Consider the following 26191-nt stretch of genomic DNA (forward strand, 5'->3'; position numbering starts at 1 on the left):
ACCCCCATGGAATCTCGGGCTCATGGAACGCTTCCATCCACTTCTGCAACTGGCATGGAATCACAAGCAGCCGCCACCGTCAAAGAGTCACAGCCTTGGTCCTAGAAGGCCAGAAATTGCTTGGATCCATATCACCTTACATTGGCAACTTCGCATTTCTCAGGTTCATAAATCTAAGAAATAACAGCTACGACAATAAAATTCCACAGGAAGTTAGCAATTTGTTTCGACTGCTCGAAATTAATTGGGAGGGGAAATCCCATCCAACTTGGCCAACTGCTTGAAACTCAAGTTCATTAATATCTCAGGGAATAAATTTGTTGGAAAAATTCCCACGGAGCTTGGCTCTTTGACGAAGCTTGGATCACTCCAAATTGCTGCAAACAGTCTGACAGGAGGGATCCCATCTTCCTTGGGAAATCTTTCATCGCTCAGTCACTTTCACAGCGGCTTGTTGGTCTTTCCTCCCTATCAGTGCTAGTCAACTTGTCCCAAAACTCGTTGAATGGCAACCTTCGCCTGTTCTTCTCGACAATGACATGGTTGGCCATTTTGGTTTAGCAAGGCTCCTGTCACATTGGGAATAAAGGGATCTATTGGCTACGCCGCTCCAGGTAACACTTGCGTATTACTTTTACATCTTTTAAATCCATAATTGCTACTTAATTTGGCCTGTTGCTGCAAAGAATCCTTTAAGCTACCTATATAATTCTAGATGGGATATTAACAATTGCGAACAATTAGTGTTTTCTGTCTAAGAATTCCACCTCTTAAATCAAGTCTAGGCCATGAGTGAGAGAGAAAGAAGATTCATATTTTGGACAACGTTTTTTCTTAAATTATTCCTCTGACCAATTTATTATATTGATGTGTTAAAATGCATGTGAGAATATTTTTAATTTTTATATGCATTTTTAATATAGCAAGTTATCCTTAGATGCATTTTTAAAACTACATCTATCTAGAACACATGCATGTTAGTTTAATAGACTGAATTAAAAAAATTTCCCAAAGTATGGCTATTTTGTGTACTTACCCCTAAAGGGCAAATCCTAGACCCATGAAGGCGCCTTCCACATGAATCGAGTAAGACTCAGCTTTGCCATGGGCCTAGCTCCAAAGAGTTGTTTGTACTCAAAGGGATTTGAGTGTTAAACTTGATGGGGATGCAACCAAGTCTGAAAGCTTTACCAATTGAGCCAGTCCCTTGGGTTTTTTTTTTTTTTTTTTTTTTTTTTTTTTTTTTTTTAACACTATTCAAACGTTTTACTATGTATTACTCCTATACACATAGCATGTAAGTATAAAAATTGCCTTCTATTATATTGTGATTAGAAGAAAGAATTACTCTATAAGAATATGAGAATTACTCTATAAGAATATGCAATTTTCATAAATACATAATTATTATAAAATGCAGGCATCTCTGTCCCGTTAAGTCCAAAAACAAATAGTAACCTTTAGATATTGTTGGGTCTAGATCTAATCCTCCTAGGCCTAGCTTAGAGTCTCCTTGGTTCACGAGATCCAAGCCAGGCCCAGTGGGTCTCTGACCTGTGTTGAGGCCACACGAGTTGTCGAGAAGCCTAGCCCAGTAATCTATCTCTCTCTCTGGTTGATGGTAAAAGAACCGGACATGTCATTTTGCCAAGGAGGAGACCTGAGCATCCTTGCATTTATAGAACCTAGTTGTTCCCCGAGATGGCAGGTAGAGTCATAAATACACTGTCACCTCCCATAATTGGAGCTCCATCCACATTTACATTTATTATTGGGTAAAGTTTTCCGGAATAGGATCCTCTCTATTTCATTTGAAATGGAGAGTATCCATTTAGTATAAAATGAGGATTAATATTGTAAATTGTCCTTCAACTTTAATGTTAAGACAATATTACTCCTCATTTTACACTAAATGTATATTCTACATTTCAATTGAAATAGAGAGAATCTTGTTTCAAGTTTCCCTGAGGTGGCAGGTAAAGTCTTAATTATCCTCTTACCTCCCATGCCGAGAGGGTTGTCGGCGGATTATCCATCGAGTATTTTTATTTTTTATTTTTGACATGTTCACACAAGAGGGGGGAGGAGGATTTGAACTAGTGACTTCCGTTTCATGAAGTGTGGTCCCTAATCAATTGAGCTATCTCTTGGGGACTTATTCATCGAGTATTGGCAAGTGATGAACATGCAAAGGATGGGACGTCCGGCACGAACTCTGGGCCCCTAGGTCCATGTGGCATAAGGGCCAGAGAAAGGGGGTATAAGAAGAAATGATCTCTGGGTAAGTAAGTCTAAAAACACAATCCAAAAAAAAAATCTCTTTAAGGAAGGCAAGTTACTAAATTAGGCATTAGAGTCCTTGTTGGACGAGCCCGATAGGCCTCTAAGCCTTGGGGTACGTTTGACAACTTGTAGGAAGAAGAGACGGAAGACATTAGGAGCAAAGCTAAAGAAGTTAATAGGGAAGTAGGGTATTCTGGAACCAACAATTGGCCCCGTCTGTGGGAACCGATACATCTTGGCCCTATGCTTTGGGTATGGAGGAAAGGGCTTGGAATCCAGGTCCTTAAGTGGACGCATGGGGCCCATGCATATGATCTTCGCAACTAGATCCAATCGTAGAAATGCACTGATTACTCTTAGAGAAGAATCCCCCAAGGGGATCGGTATCACCATACAAGAACATTAGCTGGAGCGGGAGAACTTCGAAGTGGGGGAACCTGCAAACCATAATTCCCCCACGTTGAAAGTGAAACTTGGGCGTACGACGGTGAATATAGGCCAGATGCGCAGAAAATGGCCCTAAAGGCTCTAAACAATTAGTTTTTTTTTTTTCTTCTTAAAAATAAAAAATAAATAAATTACTCCACTTTTATTTATATATTTTTTTGTATTTTTGTATATATATATATATATTTTGCTTTTTATTTTTATTTTTTTTATTTTTTATTTTATTTTAATGATATTTTCATCATTAGGAGGGATATTGACAATTTTTGGTAATTTGGAGAACATTATCGCAATTGAAAGTTTATGAAAAACATTGTGTTAAAATTTAACCTGCATTTCTATCCTTAAGAGATTAGAATGTTATAACAATTTCAAAGCCCAGACGAAGCTTTAACAGTCCTTGCACATTTGGGTTGTAATAGTATCTTTTGTGTATGTATATAGTTTTAGAAAGTATGAACATTAGTGAGGTTTTCAATTATTTCTCTTGAATTATTCTTACAATTTCACAGGTACTTTTAAAGTTAAGTCATAGTAGTAATGCCTTAAGAAAAAAGAAAAAGACAAAAAGAAGTTATATGTTGGGGTGTTACAAACAAACACCACACCACACAACACCATTAAGAATTCCCCACATTTATTTCATTTTATGTTCCTAAGCATGTTTTCCAACACCAATCCATAAAACAAACGATGCATTAAAAATAATTTATAAGTAAACATTGATCAACTAGATTCTCTCAACTTCAAATAAAATAGATAGTCTCAATTTAATGGTCAGGATTTGAAGTTGATTTTAACTAACCGTGTATATGATGTCGATATTGACATGTCTTTAAAAAGTTTAAATAATATGACATTATATACACCGTTACATGCATCAAATTTAAATCTTGACCATAAAATAAATACTATCAATTTCAAATGAAATATCGAGGATTCTTGTTCGAGCTTATGGAGATTTGGGTTTGGATGGAAAATGGATTTAAGGCTTGCTAAGTTTATTGTTTTCATGCTAGTTAACTTTTAATTTTTGATGATGTGACAATTTTTAGGCCTTGGATTTTTTAAACAGATCCTCATTATTAAATGGCTCATCACAATTTTACTTGAAATGTAATGATTCATAGGTTTCACTCATCCTCAGTTCGGTTCACTCAACTCAGAGTTATACTATTATGCAGTAAACTTAACTACCTTTCCTTCTCTCATGCGTAATACATTTGGTTGGGTAATGATACAGCTTATGCTGGCGTGCATCAACAGTGATGCACGCCAGGCATAATTTTTTTTTTTTTTTTTTAAATAATAATAATAAAAAAGAATTTACGCCTGCGTAAACTATATCATTACCCCATTGGGCTAGCCAAAATCCCCGAAAGGTTATTTTGGTTGGCCTTGTAGCAAAAATAGCAAAAAAATAAAAAATAAAATAAAAGTCTCCTTCCGGTTATCCACTTTGGCGAAGGAAGTAGTTAATTATTATTGTGCTTAACAAATGTGCTGAGCACTGTAGCTTGTATTTCAAAAAAAAAAAAAGAACTGTAGCTTAACAATGCATAACGATTTTAAAATAAATTTACACGAATTAGGTGGTGTTTTCTTATGGTTGTGATTTAAAAAATTGCGATTTAAAAATATTGATTTTTAAAAACACAATTAAGCGTTTGACCTTTAAAATCGTAATTTAGCATATTAAATTGTGCGTTTTCATAAAAACACTTTCTTACATGTGATTTGAAACCATATAGAATTTATGTTTTCAGATTGCTATTTTTTAAAAATGCAATTCTAAACGATTCATTTGTAATTTAATTTAAAATCGCACTTTTTATTTATAAAATTACGATACGAAAAGCACCCATAAACCGGTTCACGGCTAAGATAATTTTAAAATGATCTAAGGTTAATAATTTGACAGGTCATATGAAATAAAGTTAACGGCATCATCTCACAGCAAAAAAACAACGGCGACGAGTCGTAAGGTGAAGTCAACAAGATCATCGGTAGAAGTCGTATGGTGAAGTCGCATGGCGTTTTCGTCGCTGTAAGAGGATGCCGTTAACTTTCTTTCATATGACCTGTCAAATTATTATTAACGATCGTTTTAAAATTACATTAGCCGTGAACCGGATTGTATTTGCCTTCTGAGTGAATAGCGTCTCCCTGTATACTCTCCCATCTCCGCCTCAGACCAAACCGAAAAGTTCTCATCTCTCTCTCTTTTCAGGTCAGTCCGTACAATCCCCCCCCTCTCTCTCTCTCAGGTTGCTATCTTTACATTTATTAATTTTACTGTCAATTTTTGTTTTTCAATTTTTCTTGATCTCTGTATAATTTTACGGGATGTTAGTGCTTTTGGTCGTGATGTGGACCGGTGGTGTTTTAATGATTTCCGATTTTCTTTTTCTGATTTCTGTCTTGAATTACTGCTACAATGATTGATCTTGAAGAATGCAATCTGTTAATTTCAATTCAATTGCACAAAATCAACAATTTGGTAATTTTATGAGTTTTAAGATTTATGCAGCGTACCTGGTAGCCTGATTTGGTAAAGGATAATTTCTGCACAAACTTGTCCACAAAATCCACAACTGAAAGGACGATTGATTGCTTCTAATGGTGCCAGATAGTGCTTGGCTGATTTGGTGAGATAAGCATTGCTAGTGATGGTATTAGTTCCTTCACTATCACTGAACTCAGTATAATGTTTAGCACTTGCTGGGAATGTTAATATGGTGGCCGTTTATAACTTGGAGCTGGTCTCATTGCACAGCAACGATTCCAATCCAATAGGCTCTCCTAGATCGTGGCAATGGCGTGGCAATGGCGTCTCCACAGGCATGATTACAGCCTGTGTGGTAGGAAGCTTCTGCTCCCTAGTGGACCACTATACCTTTTTAAGTCATTGTGAGCAGAAATTTATGAGTATGAGTGGATTGTTAAAAAGCACAACGACCCAGGGAGAAGTGCTGCTTAATCCTGAAGTGAGGCACATTTGATGAAGCACACTACGAGTGCAACAGGCGTGTGCTTTTTAATTTTTAGTTATCGATATGAAAATAATTAAAAAACCATTAATCAAAGACCAGTCAAGATTGATGGCTGATTATTGGATACTTACTCTATTGTTACATGCGTTTTGGGCATATTTTGTTAAACCATTTGCTTGAATTTGATCGTTGCAACTGTGGTTGGGTATATTTTGTAATGCTCTGGAAAACAAATTTTTTTAGGTGGAAGAGAATAAAGTGTAATTGTATGTCTGCATTTCTTATGATTTGATGGTTGCTAATTCTTTGCTGTCCATTGATTCATTCATTATGTAGAGTTTCAAGAAATTAAACAGCCTAGGTAAGATTTGTAATTTTGAACCTACAGCCGTTTGTCCAATTGCAGATGGGTTACCATTTAAGCTAACAAGCTCTATTTTGATTTTTTTAAATCTTTTTTTTTTCTTATATATTATGAATCTTTCTTTTGGAAATAATTATACATTTCATATAAAAGCATGTACTTTACTTTGATCATGCCCATGGAGACGCCATTGCCATGATCTAGGAGAGCCTATTGGATTGGAATTGTTGCTGTGCAATGGGACCAGCTCCAAGTTATAAACGGCCACGATATTACCATTCCCAGCAAGTGCTAAACATTATACTGAGTTCAGTGATAATGAAGGAACTTATACTATCACTAGCAATGCTTATCTCACCAAATCAGCCTAGCACTATCTGGCACCCTTAGAAGCAATCGATCCCCTTTTCAGTTGTGGATTTGAGGACAAGTTTGTGCAGAAATTATCCTATACCAAATCAGGCTACCAGGTACGCTGGCTAAATCTTAAAACTCATGAAATTACCAGATTGTTGATTTTGTGTAATTGAATTGAAATTACCAGATTGCAATTTTCAAGATCAATCATTGTAGTAGTAATTGAAGACAAAATCAGAAAAAGAAAATCAGAAATTGGTAAAACATCACTGATCCAAATCACGACCAAAAACACTAACATCATGTAAATTTATACAGAGATCAAGAAAAATTGAAAAACAAAAATTGGCAGTGAAATTAATAAATGTAAAGATAGCAACCTGAGTCTTGACTAGCACAAGCCTCTGGGTTTGTTTGACAAACAAGCTTTATTCATTAATTCAATTTTCTCAAAAAGGCGATTTCAATCCCCCTTCTGTTTGATTCATAGAGCTCCTCTTTCTCTTCATCAACTCACGTCTATACAATGGTACTCAGAGCTAGTGCTCCTTTCTACGATCTTAGTCAAGAAAGAATAAGTGCAAATTAATTGGTTTTAGAAACCCTTGAAAATTTCTCTGATTTAGAGTCGGTATATTCTTCCCTCGTTAAAATTTTGTGTTATTTTACATTTAGTTATTTGTTTTACTTAATGGTGTAGAACCTTTAAAGGCAGTTAATTCCAAATTATTCATATGCATCCATGTAGTTGATCTAATCTTGCTAATGGAAGTCTGTTTCTGGATGTATGTAGGTTAAATTACTGTCGCAAGTTACGAGATGCCTTCTGCTCAAGATCCATTTTATGTAGTGAAAGAAGAGATTCAAGAATCTGTAAGTTTTTCTTTTTGGGAAATTACTTATGGACTGTAGCAGCTCTTAGTAAAGAGAACTTCTATTGAGAGCAAATAGAAGTTCAATAAAATTGCAGCAGCTCTTCTCAAAGCTTTGAGGGTGTGATTGCCTTCTACTTCCTAGGTTTTATTGCTTAGAAAACCTAGGTGTCTGACTGCTTGGGCTGTTTTCTTCTTCTTTTCAATTCGTACTTCAACAACCTGCTGCCTGAAAATTCAACCTTGATTCCTAATTTTATTGGTAATAAGGCCATGAAGATCCTTTTTCTTTTTCTTTTTCTTTTTTTTTTTCATACCTAAATAACCTTGAAACCTTTCAGATCAAATCTTAATCAAGATAACACTAAGAAACCTAATTCCAGTGCTGAATTCCAAAAGATCCTGCATCCGATTTGGTATTTGAGGCCACTTAGGTTTCCTATCTTGGATCAAGAGGTTACTTCCAACCTATTAAATATCATTATTTTTATTGGTAAGTTACACATGCACCCAGTGGGACTTGAACCCATGACCTCACCCTCCACCTTGCTACAAAGAGAGGAAATACCATTTGAGCTAAAGCTCATTGTCCACATGCTCGTGGAAATGGAGGAAACTTTTGGTAGCTGACACAAGTGGAAGAGAAATTGGGGAGTGGAATCTACTCTTCTTGAATTGTCAATTTGTTTTAACGGTCACAATGCTATAGAAGATAGTCCTATTGCTTGTATACCTATTTTTGATAAGTAGTAAAATATATCAAACGAGCTCAAAAAAAAGGTGCATCACCTTTAGTAAATGAGGAGTATACAAGAGCAACATAATAAATCATCTTAGGTTAACATTTAAAATTTAGCAAATCTGTAATGTTCAACAAATCAGTCACTCCTTTATATGCATTGATTGTAGCTCAACAATTCAATGGTTTGTGCAGTTATGGTGTGCTTATGAAAATCTGATTATTTAATCTAAATAACTTACTACTTCTTATGTTCCAATTTAAATGTCTTGTTTTTATTTTTGGGAAGCCAGAAAATACATGTCCGCTTTCTAAAAGTGGAATGTTTTACTTTTCAGTTTCCTATTTTTCCCTCAACTTTTTTAAAAAATAAATAGGATTTTTATTAGAAATTCGTGCATTTAGGGAGATCACTATATGTTTGTCCTTTTGCCAATTCAAACTATGTCATAACTACTGAGGCCCAAACAATTATCCTGGACCAAATCAGCTTCTGAAGTAAAGTTGGACTCTTAACTGGCACAATGCCAAACCTTTATTCCTGGGCTTCCTAACAGGGTGGTTCCAGGCTATGGCTGCTGCTGTATCTGGAGATTTTGGGATTGAGACTGATCATGGTGCTGTTGTATTGAATTTTAGGCTCCTTGGGTTGTGTGGTTGAGGATGATGTGCGGTTAATTAAAAGACTGATTAGCTTTAGTTACTTAAAAGAGTGATTAGCTTTCTCAATTATCTTCTCTATTCCCTTGCAAATGATTTAATTTTATCAACTTTTGGCTGTTTCCTAGCTAAAATATCAGTCAGGGCTTGATTGGGCTGATATAATTGTACCATAATTGTTTCAGGCTAATTGAAATTGTTGGGAATCTGGGGCACTTTTAGAGAAGAAAAAACATGTGTTGCAAGATGAATCTCTCTCTCTCTCTCTCTCTCTCTCTCACACACACACGCTTGCAAAGCACAGTTGCATGCCTGCTCACTGACATGACATCCATGACTTATTTAAGAAAAGCTTTTGGTTTTTGTTTTATGTTTTTGGTTTGGACTCTGGTGATAGTGGCATTAGTGGTTACGTAATATATGTTGAGTGTCTGACCATTTGATTATCTTCCCGTTCAGATTGATAAGTTGCAATCTACTTTTCACCAATGGGAGCGTATTCCTTCTGATACTGGAGAGCAAGTACATCTCACAAAGGAACTGCTTTCTGGTTGTGAGAGCATTGAGTGGCAGGTAAGTTTGGAAATACCATGCTTAACTTGGAACTAATTTTACCTCTTATAATACTTTATGGGAAAATCATGTGATTTAAAGTTAAATACATTTTCTTGTTTTTATTGATGTGACCTCATCCTGCTTTGAGACCTTATTGTTTCAATAGCAATCAAAGATCTTATACTGAGTCTCTGACAATGAAGCTTGCTAGATGAGTTTTTGGACTTTAAGTTCGATGAATTAGCCTCAGTATGCAACTACTGAAAGCCTGCTTTCTTGATAGGAAGGTGGATGAATTGGACAAAACAATTTCTGTAGCAGCTAGAGATCCATCTTGGTATGGCATTGATGAAGCGGAACTTGAAAAACGAAGAAGATGGACCAGCACTGCTCGTACTCAGGTTGATTTAACTTAATAAATTTGTGCATTTTTTTAACATCGTGTATTTTACTGCCTTTTTTTTTTTTAAAAAAAAAAAAATTAATTTTAATTTTTAAAACTGAAAGTATAGTTTAAATTATACTCTATATTACATTGCAACCTTTTGGCATTGGTGTGTATGTGCGTGGTGGCTAAATGACTGGACTATAACAGGTGGGTGCCGTGAAGAGAGCAGTAGAAGCTGGAAAGGAGTTGAATGGGACTGGCACTACTAGTATGAGTGGAATGCGCCGAGAACTAATGAGGATGCCAGGTTCTCACCAGACAGATAGATCTAACCACTACACTGGCCAAGACAATGATGACCTCATATCATCAGAGTCAGATAGACAGCTGCTTCTGATAAAGTAGCTCTATTGCTTCTTTCTTTTTCCTTCCACACAGGCACATGCAACATATTTAGCTTAATATCTAACTCTCCTATCCTTTGGAATGTGTGGATTTTATTTTTTGAACTATTATCTATGTTGGCCTGTTCAGTAAATTCCGTAAATATTATCTTGTATTATAATTTGACTAGGTAGACAAAGAAATCCCCGACTTCCCTCAGGATTTTTGAAATATTATGAAGCATTTTGCAATCTCTAACCTTTCTCTTCTGATTTTTGGAATTGGATTTTTTTGATAATGTTGGCCTCGTCACTGGAATAAAATAAAAAAATAAAAAAAATAAAAAAATAAAGAAGAAGAAAATGGCATCTCCTCCGCCAGTAAGAACAAGGTAGATGGTGAGGACTTGGTTTCAAGACCCATGGGTTTGTGTAAAGTGTCACTAGAAAAAATATTTTAAGTTTTATAGTTGAGTTGAATACTGATGTTAATCGAAATAATTAGTTTGTGACATTTAATTGTGATGACTACTATGCTCCTTTCTCACTTTAACTAAAATAACTCTCTATCAATAAAATTTCAGTAGGTGTGTGTAAATTACCAATAAAAATAATTGTTGGAATGAAATCAATTTTTGTAACAAATTACTAATTTTAATTGAAATAATTAGCATGCAACATTTTGTTGTGATGACTACTATAATCCTTACTAATGACAAGGATGATGCTACCACATTGAGCCAGTTGCTAGAGAAGAGAATCAACATATTGCTTATCTAGCTTACACCTTAGACGTTCTTAAAGAAGGTTTTGTAGGTGACGTATTTGGTTTCGCAATGCTATATTTACTGTTTACTATTTTCATGATTTTGAGCTTTTTAGCTGTATATTTATTTCTTTTAAACTAAGTATTAATAATATTTTTAAATAGTGTTTCAAAACTTGCTTAGTCAAGACAAGATTTTTGGTGAATTTATGCTTTGAGGATTAGAAAAGGCAAGACAGCATTACATAGTAGATTAGATGAGGTTTACTCCATGTTAATCAGAAACCTCTTTGTAGGTTTTTTTTTTAATTTTTTGTGAGAAAAATGTTTTTTTTTTTTTTTTTTTTTGCCCTTTTCTGTTTCTTGTTTGTTCTCTATTATATGTGCTTGTCAATTGGTGATTGTAGGCAGCAGGATGAGGAGTTGGATGAACTTAGTGCCAGCGTGGAGAGAATCGGGAGTGTTGGGCTTACTATACATGAAGAGCTCCTTGCACATGTAAGACTTTTTTAATGTTCTTGATAATACCTCTACCACAATTCTAAAGAAGCATTTTGATGCACGAGTGACACTTGTATTATCTGCAAATCAACTTTTTTTGGTCAAAGTTCATTGTTGGGTAATTTTTTGCTAATTTGTTGGACTATAATGTAATCTTTTGGGTGCCCCAGGAGAAAATTATAGATGAATTGGGTATGGAAATGGACAGTACATCAAATCGTCTCGATTTTGTTCAGGTGAGCCTCTGCAATAAGTCTGAACTAGGTTTATTTCCGATCTTTGTCGAATAGGGGCTTCTTACCAGTGATCTAAAATTCCAGCAAAAACAAGTTCAAATGAACTTCGTTACTTTAATTTACTAATATGTAGCAAGAGGTGAAAATGTTTTAATCTTTCCTTGCAGAAAAAGGTTGCTATGGTCATGAAGAAGGCTGGTGTGAAGGGCCAGATTATGATGATATTGTTTTTGGTGGTTCTGTTTATCATCTTATTTGTGCTCGTCTTCTTCACTTAGGCTGTAGAATGAAACATGTTAGCAATGTTTATACATGGGAGACTTTGAAAGAGATTTGGGAATCTCTCTAGGGGAAGAGAGGGAGAAAGAGAGGAGATAGGGGACCTCATCCAGAATATAGATAGGAGCAAAAGGATTTGATTGGTACTCTGATTTGTTGAGTAAAAAAGATTTGGAACCAAATGAAGGACCTGCCTTTTTGTTCTTTGCAATTTCTCAGGTCTGCATTGTATTATTCTTATTATGTAAAACAGCGTTGTATTATTCTTATCATTTATTCCTCCATATCTCGTTGACAAGATATTAGAAGGTCCATACTTATGGTTTCTTGCTTTTTTCCGAGCGAGTTTTCAATTTATTCACAGTGAAGCACACAGGTTCCATAAATCTGAAGCTTTGGAAGATGTCATCTAGCAGGAGATCCGAGAGCTTAGGCGACAAGAGAGAGAGGCCAAGCTGCAGAGAGTTGTTGATAGTGTTCTGCCTAAGAGGAGAGAGAAGCTAACTCGTTACATTTGAAAAATGAGAGGAAGAAGAGTAGGTTTTTTTTTTTTTTTAAAGGTATATATATATCAGTTTAGGCCGGGTTTCTTGGAGGGCAGGAAACAAGAAAATGAGAGAGTGAGCATAACCTATCCTAGGGTTCGTCACCTTTACTTGTATGATAGTTGTGGGTAAGGCCAGTAGGCCGAATATAGCAATCAGCTGAGGTTAAGGGCCCAGTGTGAAAGGTAGTATATTCTCATGAATGCCTTTCCTTCTGGAGATGCTGAGACGAATCATTTCCTTATAGAGTCCGTCATTTCTTCATAGGATTAAGTTCCAATAAGGCTGTTCTATGGTCCTCATACCATATATCTATTGGATAGGTAACTAATGGTCTTCGGACAGTTGGTTCGTGAATCTCTTTAAGAGTGACGGTGAGTTGGGGGTTCGTTGGTCGATGAACTCCTTGAGGGGCTATTAATCAGTAGAGATTTCATTGCTCAACGATCCACTTGTGGGGCTTACGCTGATAGGGCATTTTGTCCAGCTTGAAGGTTGATAGGCCTTTATGGGCCTGCAGGATAACATGCCTTATTGGGATTTAGTGGGCTCCTAAGGAAGGGAACCTCCAATATTTGTTATCACCCCCCGCCCCTACTCAACTAGCTTTTCTAATCGAGTGGTGGGAATTTCACTTACGTTCTTAGTGGCCTGTCGGCTGTCATTTATCCCTAATGAGACACTGGGCTTCATAGGAACATTGTTTTTTTTTTTTTTTTTGAGCACGGGTCACCACCAGTTGACAGGCCATTGGAACATCACCACTTTATGATGGGGCCATGTGTGATTGATCATCAGATAGGAGTGCGATGTTACTAGACGATGTTACTAGACGGGCCTGTTGAAGTGGGGGAACCAAGGGGGTGTGGTCGATGGTCTGACGAATATTACGAATCTTTAGGTACACATGTCTAGGTGATGGTATGCATTGAATGAGATTTAGTAGTGAGCTCTCTTCCTGAGTATGACTTATTGGTACGAGCTATCAAATCGTCTCGTCTTCCATGGCAATGATTCATTAGTATAATGATGGGCTGTCAACAAGGTTCGTCTTCCGAGGACAATGATTTGAAATTAATGTGTCACATTGTATGGCACACATTCTACTCGGGTGACACAATTCACACCACATGGCGACGGTAGTTGAAGGATTTTCGTAAAGTTTTGAATTTTCAAAATTCAAATCTTCCTTCGAGTGTGGCTTGGACCCTATATGTAAAACCACGATAATCATGTTATACCCCCAAACTCAATAGTAGCAACAATTAGGTAAGCTAAAACAATATAATGTATGACAAGCACGTCACAATCATAAGACAAGAAATTTGGTTACAAAGTGAAAATACCAAAGAACACATCAATGGGAAAAACCACTCTAGAGTAGTCAAACCCAGGAAATTACTATGATAAATATTCAGATTACAAACACAAGGAAACTCACAACTCGATGTAAATCTTAGACTCCGCAAGACAACAAGCCACTAGCTTGCCTCCAAGCTCTATAATCTTCATGCAATGCATTTTCTCACCAACTCCTTCAATATGCTCTTCAATAGATGAAAAGAGAATGGAGTAGTTGACATAAGTTGTAACACATCAAGAGAAGGGAAGGTCTTAGCTTAATACATCTTCTCTCAAAAAACACCAAAGGAAGCACAAAACAATAAAGCAAGATCAACTATGGAGCAAGAACACCTTTAGAGTTTAAATTATGTTAGATTTAATTAACTTGCTTAGCTCACCAAATTAGCATAACGTTCTATTTATACCAACTCCTCAATATGAAAGAAAACCTTCATAATTGTGCAGATATGCGAAATTTTGACATGATGAGATGATGGCGAAAATTACATATGGGATTTCATCATGACGGCTATGAAAACATCATGACGAAATGCTAGGGTTCCATCGTTAACATACTGACACTTGTTAGATATAGGTATTTCTGTCATGACGTCTTGTTGACGTAATGATAATAAAAGATCATAGTAGGTTCACGAAGCTAAAGAATCAATTTTTGTCATGACAAAATGCTAACGTCATCATGATGAAATCTTACAAAAAGGTTGAAGGCTTCATAAATGCATTTAATCATGATGGGATGCTGACGTCATTATGACGAAACGTTACAGAAAGTTGAAAGAAAGAGTAGACCATTTTTGTCATGACGAAAACTCTTAATAAAACAAAAACGTATCATCACTGCCTTCTTGTAATATTTATTCTTTTATAAAGAATTGATTTTTAAGTTGGCTAACCCAGAATGGGTTTTCTCTTTGAGGTGCTCAAAGAGTTTTCATTTCATCCCCAAATTACTTGTTTTGATTGATTTATTGCTTTCATTATATTTGGTGAATATTTGTATGATTACGTAGTTTTAAAATTCCACATTATTTGCTAAACACTCATTCAATCCCTCTTTTAGGTATTGTTTGGAGTCTGATTTTTATTTTTCATTGGAGAATAAGAATGGTCAAAGTGGACCTTTTCCAAACTAACTTCTGTGTGTTAAGACCCTAATCACCTAAAATGAGCTAAAATGTAAAAGGTTATTCTTAACTAAATTGGCCCAAATTAACCTAAAACACATGCCTTCCCTTGAGCCCCCATTAGAACTTGAGCAGAGCCACTTCTAGATAATCTCAAGTATTCCTTGAGCCCCATTACAACTAAGGAAGATAAATCATTCTACACACTAGTTTAGTAATTTAGTTAGACAATTTGTACTAACCAAAGATGAGTGATGCTTATCCTTTGATTGCGTGTAACTAATCAAGGGATTTAATAGTCCATACCTAGGAAAGACAGACCGTACCTCATCTAGAGGTTAGACAAACAATCCATATCAACCGAAGATGAATTATACTTATTTCTTAATAATGGTATTTTCTTGACTACTCGAGCATCATGAGTCTTATCATGCATAGAATAAATTTTTTCTATTAATTTATGATTATCCATTATTATGCGGTTAGTGGTGAAGTTAATCCCCTATTCTTTCTTCCATTACAATTTACTTTACCTTTACTTTTATGCATTTAGTTAAAATTTCGGATTAGACCATGTAGCATTATCACAATTGAGTGGCTTGGCACCATTTAAAAAATGGTATTTTGGTGGTTTTTAACCATATATGGTGGTTTTTAACCTATCTAGGGATCTTGCCAAGAAGTTGGTAATCTACAATTGGGCTAGGTATGCAAACTACTAATAATGCTTTTAGTGATTACACATGCTATGCATTGGGTTGCGGAGAGAGTTTGGATGTTGACATTTACTTTAATATATATATGCAAATCTTCTCATTCATGCATCATACAGAATTGTTTGCGGATTATGACTTTTTAAATATACAATATAATATTCAAGTTACCAACTATTCATTCAAGTGATATGTTTTGGCTATAGACAAAAGGTTTTTTAAGATTATTTACGTAATTAATTTGTGATTTGTAACAAAAGTCCAAGTAAAACGTAGAAAAAAGCAACTTTAAAGAAGTGAAGAAGGAGCATCCATTACACACAAATATATTACATCAAAGCATCTATTTCAATTGTAATTTGAAAGAAATTGTTTGTCTAAAAATAGTGAAAAGCATGTAAAACTATAGTATTTTTTTTCCTAAGCATAATACTAGAGTAAATAGAAGTGCAAATAATAATAACATAAATTTATGGAAAAGTACAATAAACAATTAAAGATACAAATGGAAATGACTTCTCAAAAAGTTATATCCATAACAAAAGAAAACTCATAAAAGTAAAAACAAATAATTCTTACAAATTATGGCAAGACATTTGAAACCACCAATAGGAATGAATTCAAAACATGATCACGTAGACAAAAAACATGATATCAAAAAGAAACTAGGTGATTAATCCCAACTCCTTAGTTGATTTCTGACTCAAGGCGTTAGCCAGTAGTTGGCATTTCCAGAATGAAAAAAGTATATCACAATCATAATCCTTAATCAACTACAACTATCTCCTATGCCTAATGTTCAACTTTTTTTAAGTGAAGAAATACTTTAAACTTTTGTGGTCCGTGTAAATCTCACATCTTTCTCCATAAAGATAGTATCTCCAAATTTGAGTGCAAAAACCACAGCCACTTGCTCTAAATCATGTACTGGATACTTCTACTCATAACTCAGTTGTCGTGAGGCATAGGCTACCACCTGCTCATTCTGCATAAGGACACACCCCAAACCTTGTTTTAAGGTGTCATTGTAAATCGCAAAACCTCCCGACTCTATTGGTAGCGTCAACACCGGTGTTGCTACCAATCACTTCTTCAAATCATAAAACCTCAACTCATAATTATTCGTCCAAATGTGCCAAACATTCTTCTGTGTGAGCGCTGTCAACAAACTTGAAAACTTCAAGAATCACTCGATGAATTGTCGATACTATCCGACTAATCTCAAGAAACTCCATATCTCCTATGCATTAGTCAGTCGTCAATAGTATCCAATTGATAAGCGCTGAATATTTCACATTCAAGCTCCCTAACTTAAATATGTTAATTCCTTAGCATTGTTATTTGTTTGATTTTGTATTGTTTTAGTATTTTCAGGTTTTTAATAAAGATACAATAAATACCATTGATTTTGGACTTAAAACGCAATTTGAGAAGCTACTGGTAGCACTGGGATCAAGCCCATAGCAGAAGAGCTCAAGTGCATAAGAAGAAGAGTTCGAGCGCACTTGCGCTCGAGCGCCCCAGCAACTAGGCTCGAGCGCATAGCACCTTGGCTTGAGCTCACAACTCCTTGGGGCGCACACGGGCTTCTAGGACGCGGCAGAACTCCAATTCCACTTGGGAGACTGTCTACAATTTTTCTAGACTTCTAGGATTTTTAGGATTTTCTTACTCCCTATAAATAGGCCTCTAAGCTTCAAAGAAATGTGTGCTTAGTTTTAGATATAAAATATTTTGTTGGATCCATGAAGAGTTGAAGAGAAGGTGAACATAGCAGGAGGCCATCCTAGCATCAGCATGAGCAACTAATTCTATAATAGGGCGTTGATATAGCCCTTTACAAGTAACAATGGTTTAATTGTATTTTAATTTGTGTTTTTTCTATATGCATGATGGTTGTATAACTGTGAGAATTGATTTTAATGTCTATATTCAATTATTATGAAATTCTTCTCTTGTCTTATAAATCTTTTATATTAATTAAACTCAATCATTCATATTTTCTGTGATTATATGAATAATTGTTATACAACGGTTTTAACTGACACATGATTAATAGGATTTGATATGCCATGCCGAGGGAAGACGGATTGTATTACACCCTAGTGTAAAATTATGCTTATCTCTTGATTGTGTGTAGCCTATTAAGAAATTAGGAACAATTTGATAAAGGCATAGTTGTGAAGGACTTCCTGAGAAGCTCATTTGTAATGGCGTCTGAAGAGCGTACAGACAAGGTGTTATGTGAGGACCACCAAGATGCTCGTCTGCAAGTTCTTCTGATGTATACGTATATACGAGCTATTTAGAGAAGAATTAGAAGATGTGGTTAAAGTTCTTAGATATAATAATTGTATTACTCTATCTCAAATACATTATGTTGAAAAGATGCTAATTAAAATATTTTAGCACTTTGATTATTCACCTATTTCTACACCATATGATTCAAAAATACACTTGGTTAAGAATCATGATGATGGTGTTTCACAAGAGAAATATGTATAAATCATTAGTAGGTTGATGTTTTTGACAAATTGTACACACTCTAATATTCCTTATGTGTTTGGAAGATTAAGTTAATATACTCATAATCCTAATATTGAGAATTGGGATGCTATGTTTAGATTTTTTTTTTTTTTTTTGAAGCGCTATCTCTAGATTATTGAGATACTCAAAGGGCATAATTAATGTTGGTTGGTCATATTGTGGTTATCCTATCACTTCTCCATTTCATTTGGCAAAATCATCAAGGGATTGTTCATTTGACCTTTGCGTATGAAAATATGCCCTTAAATAAGGTAGACGTGATAGTATAATATTAGGAAGTTGTATATCAAGAAATCCGATCACGCCGAGTTGAATGCTCGGGGGTACGAAATCAACATTTAAAGACAACGCTCTTACGTGATTTTATTACATTATGAGATATTTCATTACTCTAATTCTATTGTCTTGTATTTTATTTATCTTACTATCAATTTTCTGTTTAATATTATTTAGTATCAACAAGAAATTTTGCACCATCAAAATAATTTTACAAGAAGAAAAAGTTCTATGATTCTATCCATCTTGTTTGGGTGCGGGAAGGTTGATTCCAGCTGGTACTAAAAGAATGCCTGTCATTGCAACACTCACTCAACAAGAATAGATGGGTTCTCAAATTGTGAAGTGCTCTCCGATGCAACCAACAAAATGGCACCACTAAAGGAGCACTGTTTAGTGTCAAAATCAAGGCAATTCCTTGCCACTGCTAAGCCATTGAACGCGGATAAGCCTTGCTCCAATATGTGAGAACAACAAGTTATACAAGAATATGAAAATGGAATTTTACCTAAATTGAGTGCTTGAATGATCAATGCACCTGCAAATAGAAAGGGCTTGTACAATTATAAGCTCTCTCCCATGTATTTGGAGATATGGAGTGATGCCAATGAAACAAAGGCCGGTGGCTTAGTTCTTACGCGCCTAACACAACATGCATCCACTCATCCTCTTTTGAAAAATACACTTGCGGACTTGGCCGACTAACTTTACCCGGACGCTTCCTCCTCCCTGCTCTCTCTCTCTCTCTCTCTCTCTCTCTCTCACAGAACGTAGCATGTTTATTATAAATAGGCTACATCCCACAAGTTTGCTATACAAGATATATGGCTCGTTTAAGCTCTATTTGTTTCATAATCCTCTTTGCTTCTGCTTTCCATTTGCCATATTCTCTGCAGGCTAGGAACAATATTTTGCTTGTATCAATGAGAGAGGAGGTGCCTTCTTCATCAGGTGATCAAGAAGTTGATGCAATGGCTATCAAGGAAAGCCTCATCTTTTCTCATCTTGCCAAGATGGATCGTATCTTGCGCGACTCAGTTCCGAGCCCTGGAGTCGGCCACTAGAGACCTTTTAGTCTCCAAGTATAATTGGCCTTTCTCTTACAAATATGTAGATATTTGGTAATAATTGTTGTACTTGCTTGGAATTCTCTCTCCTTTATAACTCCAAAGTCGTAATTGACATCAACAAAAACACTTGTGTGAAATGACTATAACAGAATTTGTGGGATAGCCTCAACTGGCAAGTGGGTATTCTTCTCTTCATATTGTTGGCTGATATTCGAATTTAGATGAGAAATATCAAAGTACTAGGGTTCACCTCTATATCTTGTCTTTAAATCAGTCGATGCTTAAAAAATAAAAACAAAAAATTATTCAAAAAATCAATTAAGATGGCAGGTCCTGATCAAGTCTCGGGCAGGTCCCGGGCAAGTCCCGGGCGAGTCTCGAGCAAGTCCTGGGTAGGTCCGGTCAAGTTCCGAGCGGGTCCTGGTCAAGTCCTGGGCGGGTCCCAAGCAGGTCTTGGTGGGGTCCCGGATAAGTCCCGGTCAAGTCATGGGCGGGTCCCGGCAGGGTCTTGGGCAGATCCCAACGAGGTCTCGAATAAGTCCCGGGCTAGTCTCAGTTAAGTTCTGGGCGGGTCCAGGTCAAGTCTCAGGTGAGTCTCGGCGGGGTCTCGACGGGTTCCTGAACAAGTCCCGGGCAGGTCATGGCAGGGATCTTATTGGAAAAAATATATATAAAAAGAATATGGTAAAATCCACATACCCCCTCAAACCACCACCCAATTGACAATGTCCCCCCCCCCCAAACTACCAAAACATTGTCAATGTCCCTCCAAGACTAGCAATAAGACAAAAATGCCCCTATAGATTTCTCAATAAGATAAAAATATCCGTATAAATTCAAAAAAAAAAATTATTTTTTTTAAAAACGAAAATTTTTAATTTAAAAATAATGTTTTTTTTTAATAAATTTAAACGAAAATTTTAATTTTTTTTTAAACAGAAATTTTAATTTTTATAAAAACAATTTTTTTATTTAGTTTTAAAAAAACGGACATTTTTATTCTTTTAAACGAAAAAAAAAAAAACGAAAATTTTCAATTTTTATATAAAAGAAAATCAAAATTTCTTTTAATTTCTTTCTTATAAAAGGATTTGTTTTTTTTAAAAAAAATTTTTTTTTTAAAAAATGGCCACCGTTTGGATTTTTTATTTATTTATTTTATTTATTTATTTTTGTGTGTTTGTCAATTTTAGGTTTTTTTTAGAAGTTTTAGTATTTTTGTTTTTATTTTACTAAGGGTAATTTTGTCATTGGGGGGAACATTGAAAATTTTTGGTAGTTTGGGGGAGACATTGTTACAATTGAAAGTTTGGGGGCACATTGTCAATTGGGTGGTAGTTTGAGAGGGGTGGACTTTTCCCAAAAAAATATAAAAATCCGAGCGCGGTAAATTCCGTAAAATGTTTTCGACAGAAAATATTTTCAAGGAAAATGATTTCCCTGAAAATATTTTCCGACATAAACAATTTTACGTCGAAGTAAATGGAGCCTAAGACTCGAGCTTTAACTAAAGAGAATTCATTGGCTTACGTTATGATCGTTCGGTAATCAATTACGTTTAGAAAATCATCAGATCTCTTATGTCTATAAATAAAATCTTCTCCAATCCTACTGTAGAGTAGTACATTTGCGACGTCAAACTACAATATCTTTGATCTCCTATTCTCTCTTCCATTCAGATCAAGAATGAGAAAGATCCTCTCCTGTAACCTTTTTCCCTATTTATTTTTTATTTTAAAAAAAAAAACTACTTTTATATGAAAGTTAGTTTTCTATACTCTCTCAATAAATAAGAAAAACAATTTTTTTTTTTAGGGGAAACTTCACAAAGTTGCTTAAACTTTCATGTGTTTCGAGATGACCCCTCAAAGTTCAAAAACTTTGAATTTTAACCTTCAAACTTCTAATTTGATGCAGTCAGCCCTCCTCCGTTAGGATTTGGCATTAAATCCTAGCAGAGGCTGTAAAAAATACCAAAATACCCTCCAATTTTGGTTTTTTAAAAGTTGAATTTTTAAGGGTAAATTTGGAATTTTATAAAAGTTTCAAGGGTATAAAGGACATTTCATCCCTTTTACTGTTTGTTTTAACCCCCGAGATGGTATATTGCATCTAATTAGAAGTTCGAGTGGCAGAATTAAATTTTAAACTTTGGAGGTGGTTATTTCAAAATGCGTGAAAATTTAGGAGGCTTTGTGAAGTTAACCCTTTTTTTTTTATTGACACTATGACTTCTCCATTTAATTTGGGAAAAATAAAATCATCAAAGGATTGTTCATTTGACCTTCATATTTGAAAGTATGTCCTTAAAGAAGGTAGACGCTATAATCCAGTCTTAGAAAAGTTGTGTGTCAAGAGAGCTGACCGCACCAAGTTGAATACTAGCTAGGGACACAAAACCAACCTTTAAGGGCAACTCTCTTACATGATTCTACATATTGCAGTGTGAGATCTTTTCTGTTGAAATATTTTCAAAATAAATATAGATATAGATATTATTTTGTGTCTTGGGAATGTTTTAAATGGAAGGTTTTAAAGAGCATTGAATGAAAGTTATCCCACATTGGAAAGAGTGAAGATTTTGTTGGCATTTATAAGTTCCAACAAATTTAAGCTGTTAAATGATCTATGCTAGGGTACACCCTAATACATGTTACCGTACGGTGCGAAGTACCGGACGCAAACGCACGCGCGCGCGTGGCGTGGGTTGTAGGGCGCTAGTGGCGCCTTGATGGCGCACTTGGCACGAAGCATCGGAGCTCGAAGCGATCGGATCATGACCATTCATTTTTGGACGGTCAAGATCGTTCGATCTAGAGGTTTGATCTAAACCGTAGGATGCATCTTAAGTAGATCCAATGGTTAGATCTACTGGATTGTTGATCTAACGATTGAGATTAAATAATTATTTAATCTAACGGTCAAATTTAAGTGCCAATTGAATTAACAGTTTACAGCAGTTTTATTTCGAAATTGAAAACAGCAGTTTTATCTTCGAAATTCAAAATAGCAGTTTTATTTTGAAATTCGAAATTATCTGATAATAGATAATTATCTATGACAATTCAATTCTCTTTAATACCCTTGTTTGAATTTTAAAAATAAGCATTATCCTTTTATTTTTTGTCTCTGCTTAGAATAGAAAGTCTAAGGGTATTTTCGGGTTTTAATTTCGTTTGTGCATAACGCAGTTAAAAACACAGAGGTTTCTGGGCTCCATTGTATCCTGGAGAAAAATTTGCTGTAATCTGGTGGGAGCAAATATTTTCTTAAGGAAAGTGACGTTGTAACACACCTTAGGAGCATTTTCGTTTTCTGTATTTTTCCCCTATCTGTATAACATTTTCTTGGTCTAATTTTATTCTCTGGTATCCTATTTGTCTACTTATTAATTTTTTGTTTAATATTATTTAGTATCAACAAGAACTTTTGCACCATCAAAATAATTTTACAAGAAAAATTTCTATCCATCTTGTTTGGGTGCGGGAAGGTTGATTTCAGCTGGTACTAAAAGATGCCAGTCATTTCAACACTCACTCAACAAGAATAGATGGGTTCTCAAATTGTGAAGTCTCAGATGCAACCAACAAATTAAAATGGCACCACTAGGAAGCACTGTCTAGTGTCAAAATCAAGGCAATTCCTTGCCACTGCGCGCTAAGCCATTGAACGAGGAAGAGCCCTACTCCAATAAGTGAAAACAACAGGTTATACAAGAACATGAAAATGGAATTTTACCTAAATTGATCGAGTTCTTGAATGCTCAATGTACATGCAAATACAAAGGACTTGTTCAATTATAAGCTCTCTCCCATGTATTTGGAGTTATGGAGTGATGACAATGAAACAAAGGCCGGCGGCTTAGTTCTTACGTACCTAACACAACATGTATCCACTCATCATCCTCCTTTGAAAAATACACTTGGCGGAATTGGCCGACTGACTTTTCCCGGACGTTTCCCCCATCTCTCACAGAACGTAGCATGTTTATTATAAAAAGGCTACATCCCACAAGTTTGCTATACAAGAGAAATATGGCTCGTTTAAGCTCTATTTGTTTCATAATCCTCTTTGCTTTTGCTTTCCATTTGCCATCATCTCTGGAGGCTAGGAACAATATTTTGCTTGTATCAATGAAAGAGGAGGTGCCTTCTTCATCAGGTGATCAAGAAGTTGATGCAATGGCTAGCAAGGAAAGCCTCATCTATTCTCATCTTGCCAAGATGGATCGTATCTTGCAGCAGGGAGGAATTCCGAGCCCTGGAGTCGGCAACAAGAGACCTTAAGTATAATTGCCCCTTGTCTTACAAATATGTAATGGTTTTTATTTAACTTCTATATATATTTGGTAATAATGGCTGCTACTTGCTTAATTTAAACTCTCTCCTTTTTAAGTACAAAGTCGAAATTGACTTCGACAAACCCACTTTTTGTCAAATGATTATATTAGACTTTTTGAGGTCGCCTCAACGGACAAGTGGGTATTCCCATGTTCGAACTTTTTGATTGGCCATGTTTGGATGAGAGATAACTAAGTAATTGGGGTTTACTTATATATCACGTCAAACATGTTTATTATATATATATATATAATTTTTTTTAAAAAAAAACTGCTAAACCCTAAATTCAATCACGCATCACTATATAGTTTGAGATAAATAAATGTTGAAATAACAAAAATTATCAGTTTCACCGTATAATATAACTTACAAAGAGGCTCGGGATAATGCAATAGGACATTTAAAAGAGAATACAACTAAAGAAGATGAATAAGGAGTGTGCGCGCGTGTGTTTTTGTATATAAAGATACTTTTTGAATTATGACGTCTATCTTGCATATATCTTCATTGAGTTGATACGCTACATCCACCATTAGTGTTTACAATGACTAATTTTTACAGTCACATCATCAAATTGAACATCATTTGTATAACAGTCTACTAAGAACCTGTTTGGGATTGCGTTTAAGGGTTCTAAAAGTGCTTTTAACACTCAAAAAGTCCGTTTGAAGAAAAAAATATTCATCTGATAAAAAAATTAAAAGTGTTTTTAAGGGGTCCAAAAAGCCTAAAAATGGCCCAAAAATACTTTTAAAAAAAGCTTAAAAATGAAATTTTTGTCCAAAAGCTCTTTTTGACTTAAAATCTCTATTTCTCAAACGCAATCTCAAACAGGATCTAAATAGCATTAATCTTTTCAAATAAATGTTTGTCAGTGCCCTCCATAATTAATTAAGGAGCCACTTTCCTAAAATCTTGCACGTGCAGCGAACGTGTTTGAGATTCCGTCCAATATAACAGATAATTTTAACAGAATGGCAAAATTGCAAAAAAATAAAAGTTTGGGGGGGTAAATTGAAAAATTTTAAACATTGGAGGTAAAATCAACAGAAGTGTACAAGTTCAGGGGGATAAAGTGTATTTTCCCCTAAATAATAGTAAAATGTTTGTCAGTTTACTAATTTAGACTAAATTTAATGTGCATTTTAAATGTTTATAAACACTTGACACTATTTTACATGAGTTGTAAGATATTTCTTCCATACCGGTTTGGAGAAAATTTCTGTCCATAATAGAAATGCAAAAAGATGGCCACTATTTTTCTATTTCCTTCTTTGTTGTCCCCCCTTTCCCCTTTCTAGCCCTTGGATCTTTGTTGTCCACTATCCTTGCAAACTACTTCTTCAGATTATCAAGTCTTCTCACATGGCTTTTGCTAGAAATAGTCCTTGCCAACGCAAAATAATTGTTAGAAATAGCATAGCCAAGTAAAACAATACCTTACTTGCATTGTGATTGAATAATTCTGCCATTATTCCACGTGATTTTCCAGCGTCTTCTTCCTCCCGCTATTAGAGTACATTACTACAATAGCTTGAGTAAGACTCACAAACCCACAATCTAAGAGCACCCAAAAATACAATGAGAGAGAAAGCATGACAGTCACTCTTATTGCTGACAAGTAGTCTAATGCCCCAACCCATCTAATGGGGGCTATATAGCCTCGATCACCCCCATTGATTGAGAGGAGCAAACACATGAGCGTTACTCCACAAATCACCTAGATGTCAAGCATAATGCCTGTTAGACATAATTGATAGGCGTTATGCCTATCAAATAAATTGTGTGATCACCGAGCACAACTATAGAAAAATATGAGAGCACTATACCAAATCTTTAACAAACATAGAAACATCTTCAAATTGTCTTGTTAAGCCTTCAAGTCATTCGAATACATATGATCAAACATTTCTAATCCCTCTAGAGTTCAATATAGACTCATACAAATGTTTCACCAGTTTGCAGGGTGTTATGGAATTCAACAAGAACTCATAGGATATTCCTAACCTTTCAAATGACTAACTAGTGCAACATTTCAAATATGAGAGCATGTGCAATGCACGTATAATGTTTTCTGTCAAATTAACATGTAAATTTACAACGGGTTAAGGGATTCGAATAAATTATTCGCACTAGAGGTAAGGACATGTAAGTAACACTAAACTTATATGTTGTGTTTAAATCTGGCTGTTTTTCTTGAAGAAAAAAGTTCATGGGAAATTGTTTTGTTTTTTTGCCGCGTAAAAGAACTTTCTGAATTTTACACGATAGATCCCAACAACTAAGTCACTTATTCTTGCACCACACGTGTCTAACTAAAGAAACTACAAAAAAGCAAACACAATTTGCACACACGTGCTTATTAAAAGAAACATCTACATAACTTTG

At 35.3% G+C, this 26191-nt stretch overlaps 1 protein-coding gene across 3 annotated transcripts; it reads left to right on the forward strand.

Moving 5' to 3' along the window:
- The first annotated feature begins 529 nt into the window (after positions 1-529).
- LOC132175179 (syntaxin-61) lies at positions 530-12027 on the forward strand. Of its 3 annotated transcripts, none has more exons than XM_059587036.2 (8): positions 530-614; positions 7238-7317; positions 9175-9288; positions 9558-9671; positions 9866-10059; positions 11215-11305; positions 11479-11544; positions 11712-12027. In XM_059587036.2, exons 2-8 carry the CDS (start codon positions 7264-7266, stop codon positions 11820-11822), a joined length of 744 nt encoding a protein of 247 aa, XP_059443019.2. In that variant the 5' UTR covers positions 530-614; positions 7238-7263; the 3' UTR covers positions 11823-12027. The 3 variants fall into 3 exon arrangements, with proteins under 3 accessions (XP_059443019.2, XP_059443021.2, XP_088370839.1); XM_059587038.2 differs by lacking the exon at positions 530-614 and adding an exon at positions 4745-4960; XM_088514713.1 differs by lacking the exon at positions 530-614 and adding an exon at positions 6470-6557.
- The last annotated feature ends 14164 nt before the right edge of the window (positions 12028-26191 follow it).

The sequence above is a fragment of the Corylus avellana genome, chromosome 3 (genome assembly GCF_965113065.1).
Source record: "Corylus avellana chromosome 3, dhCorAvel1.hap1.2, whole genome shotgun sequence".
NCBI lineage: Eukaryota > Viridiplantae > Streptophyta > Magnoliopsida > Fagales > Betulaceae > Corylus > Corylus avellana.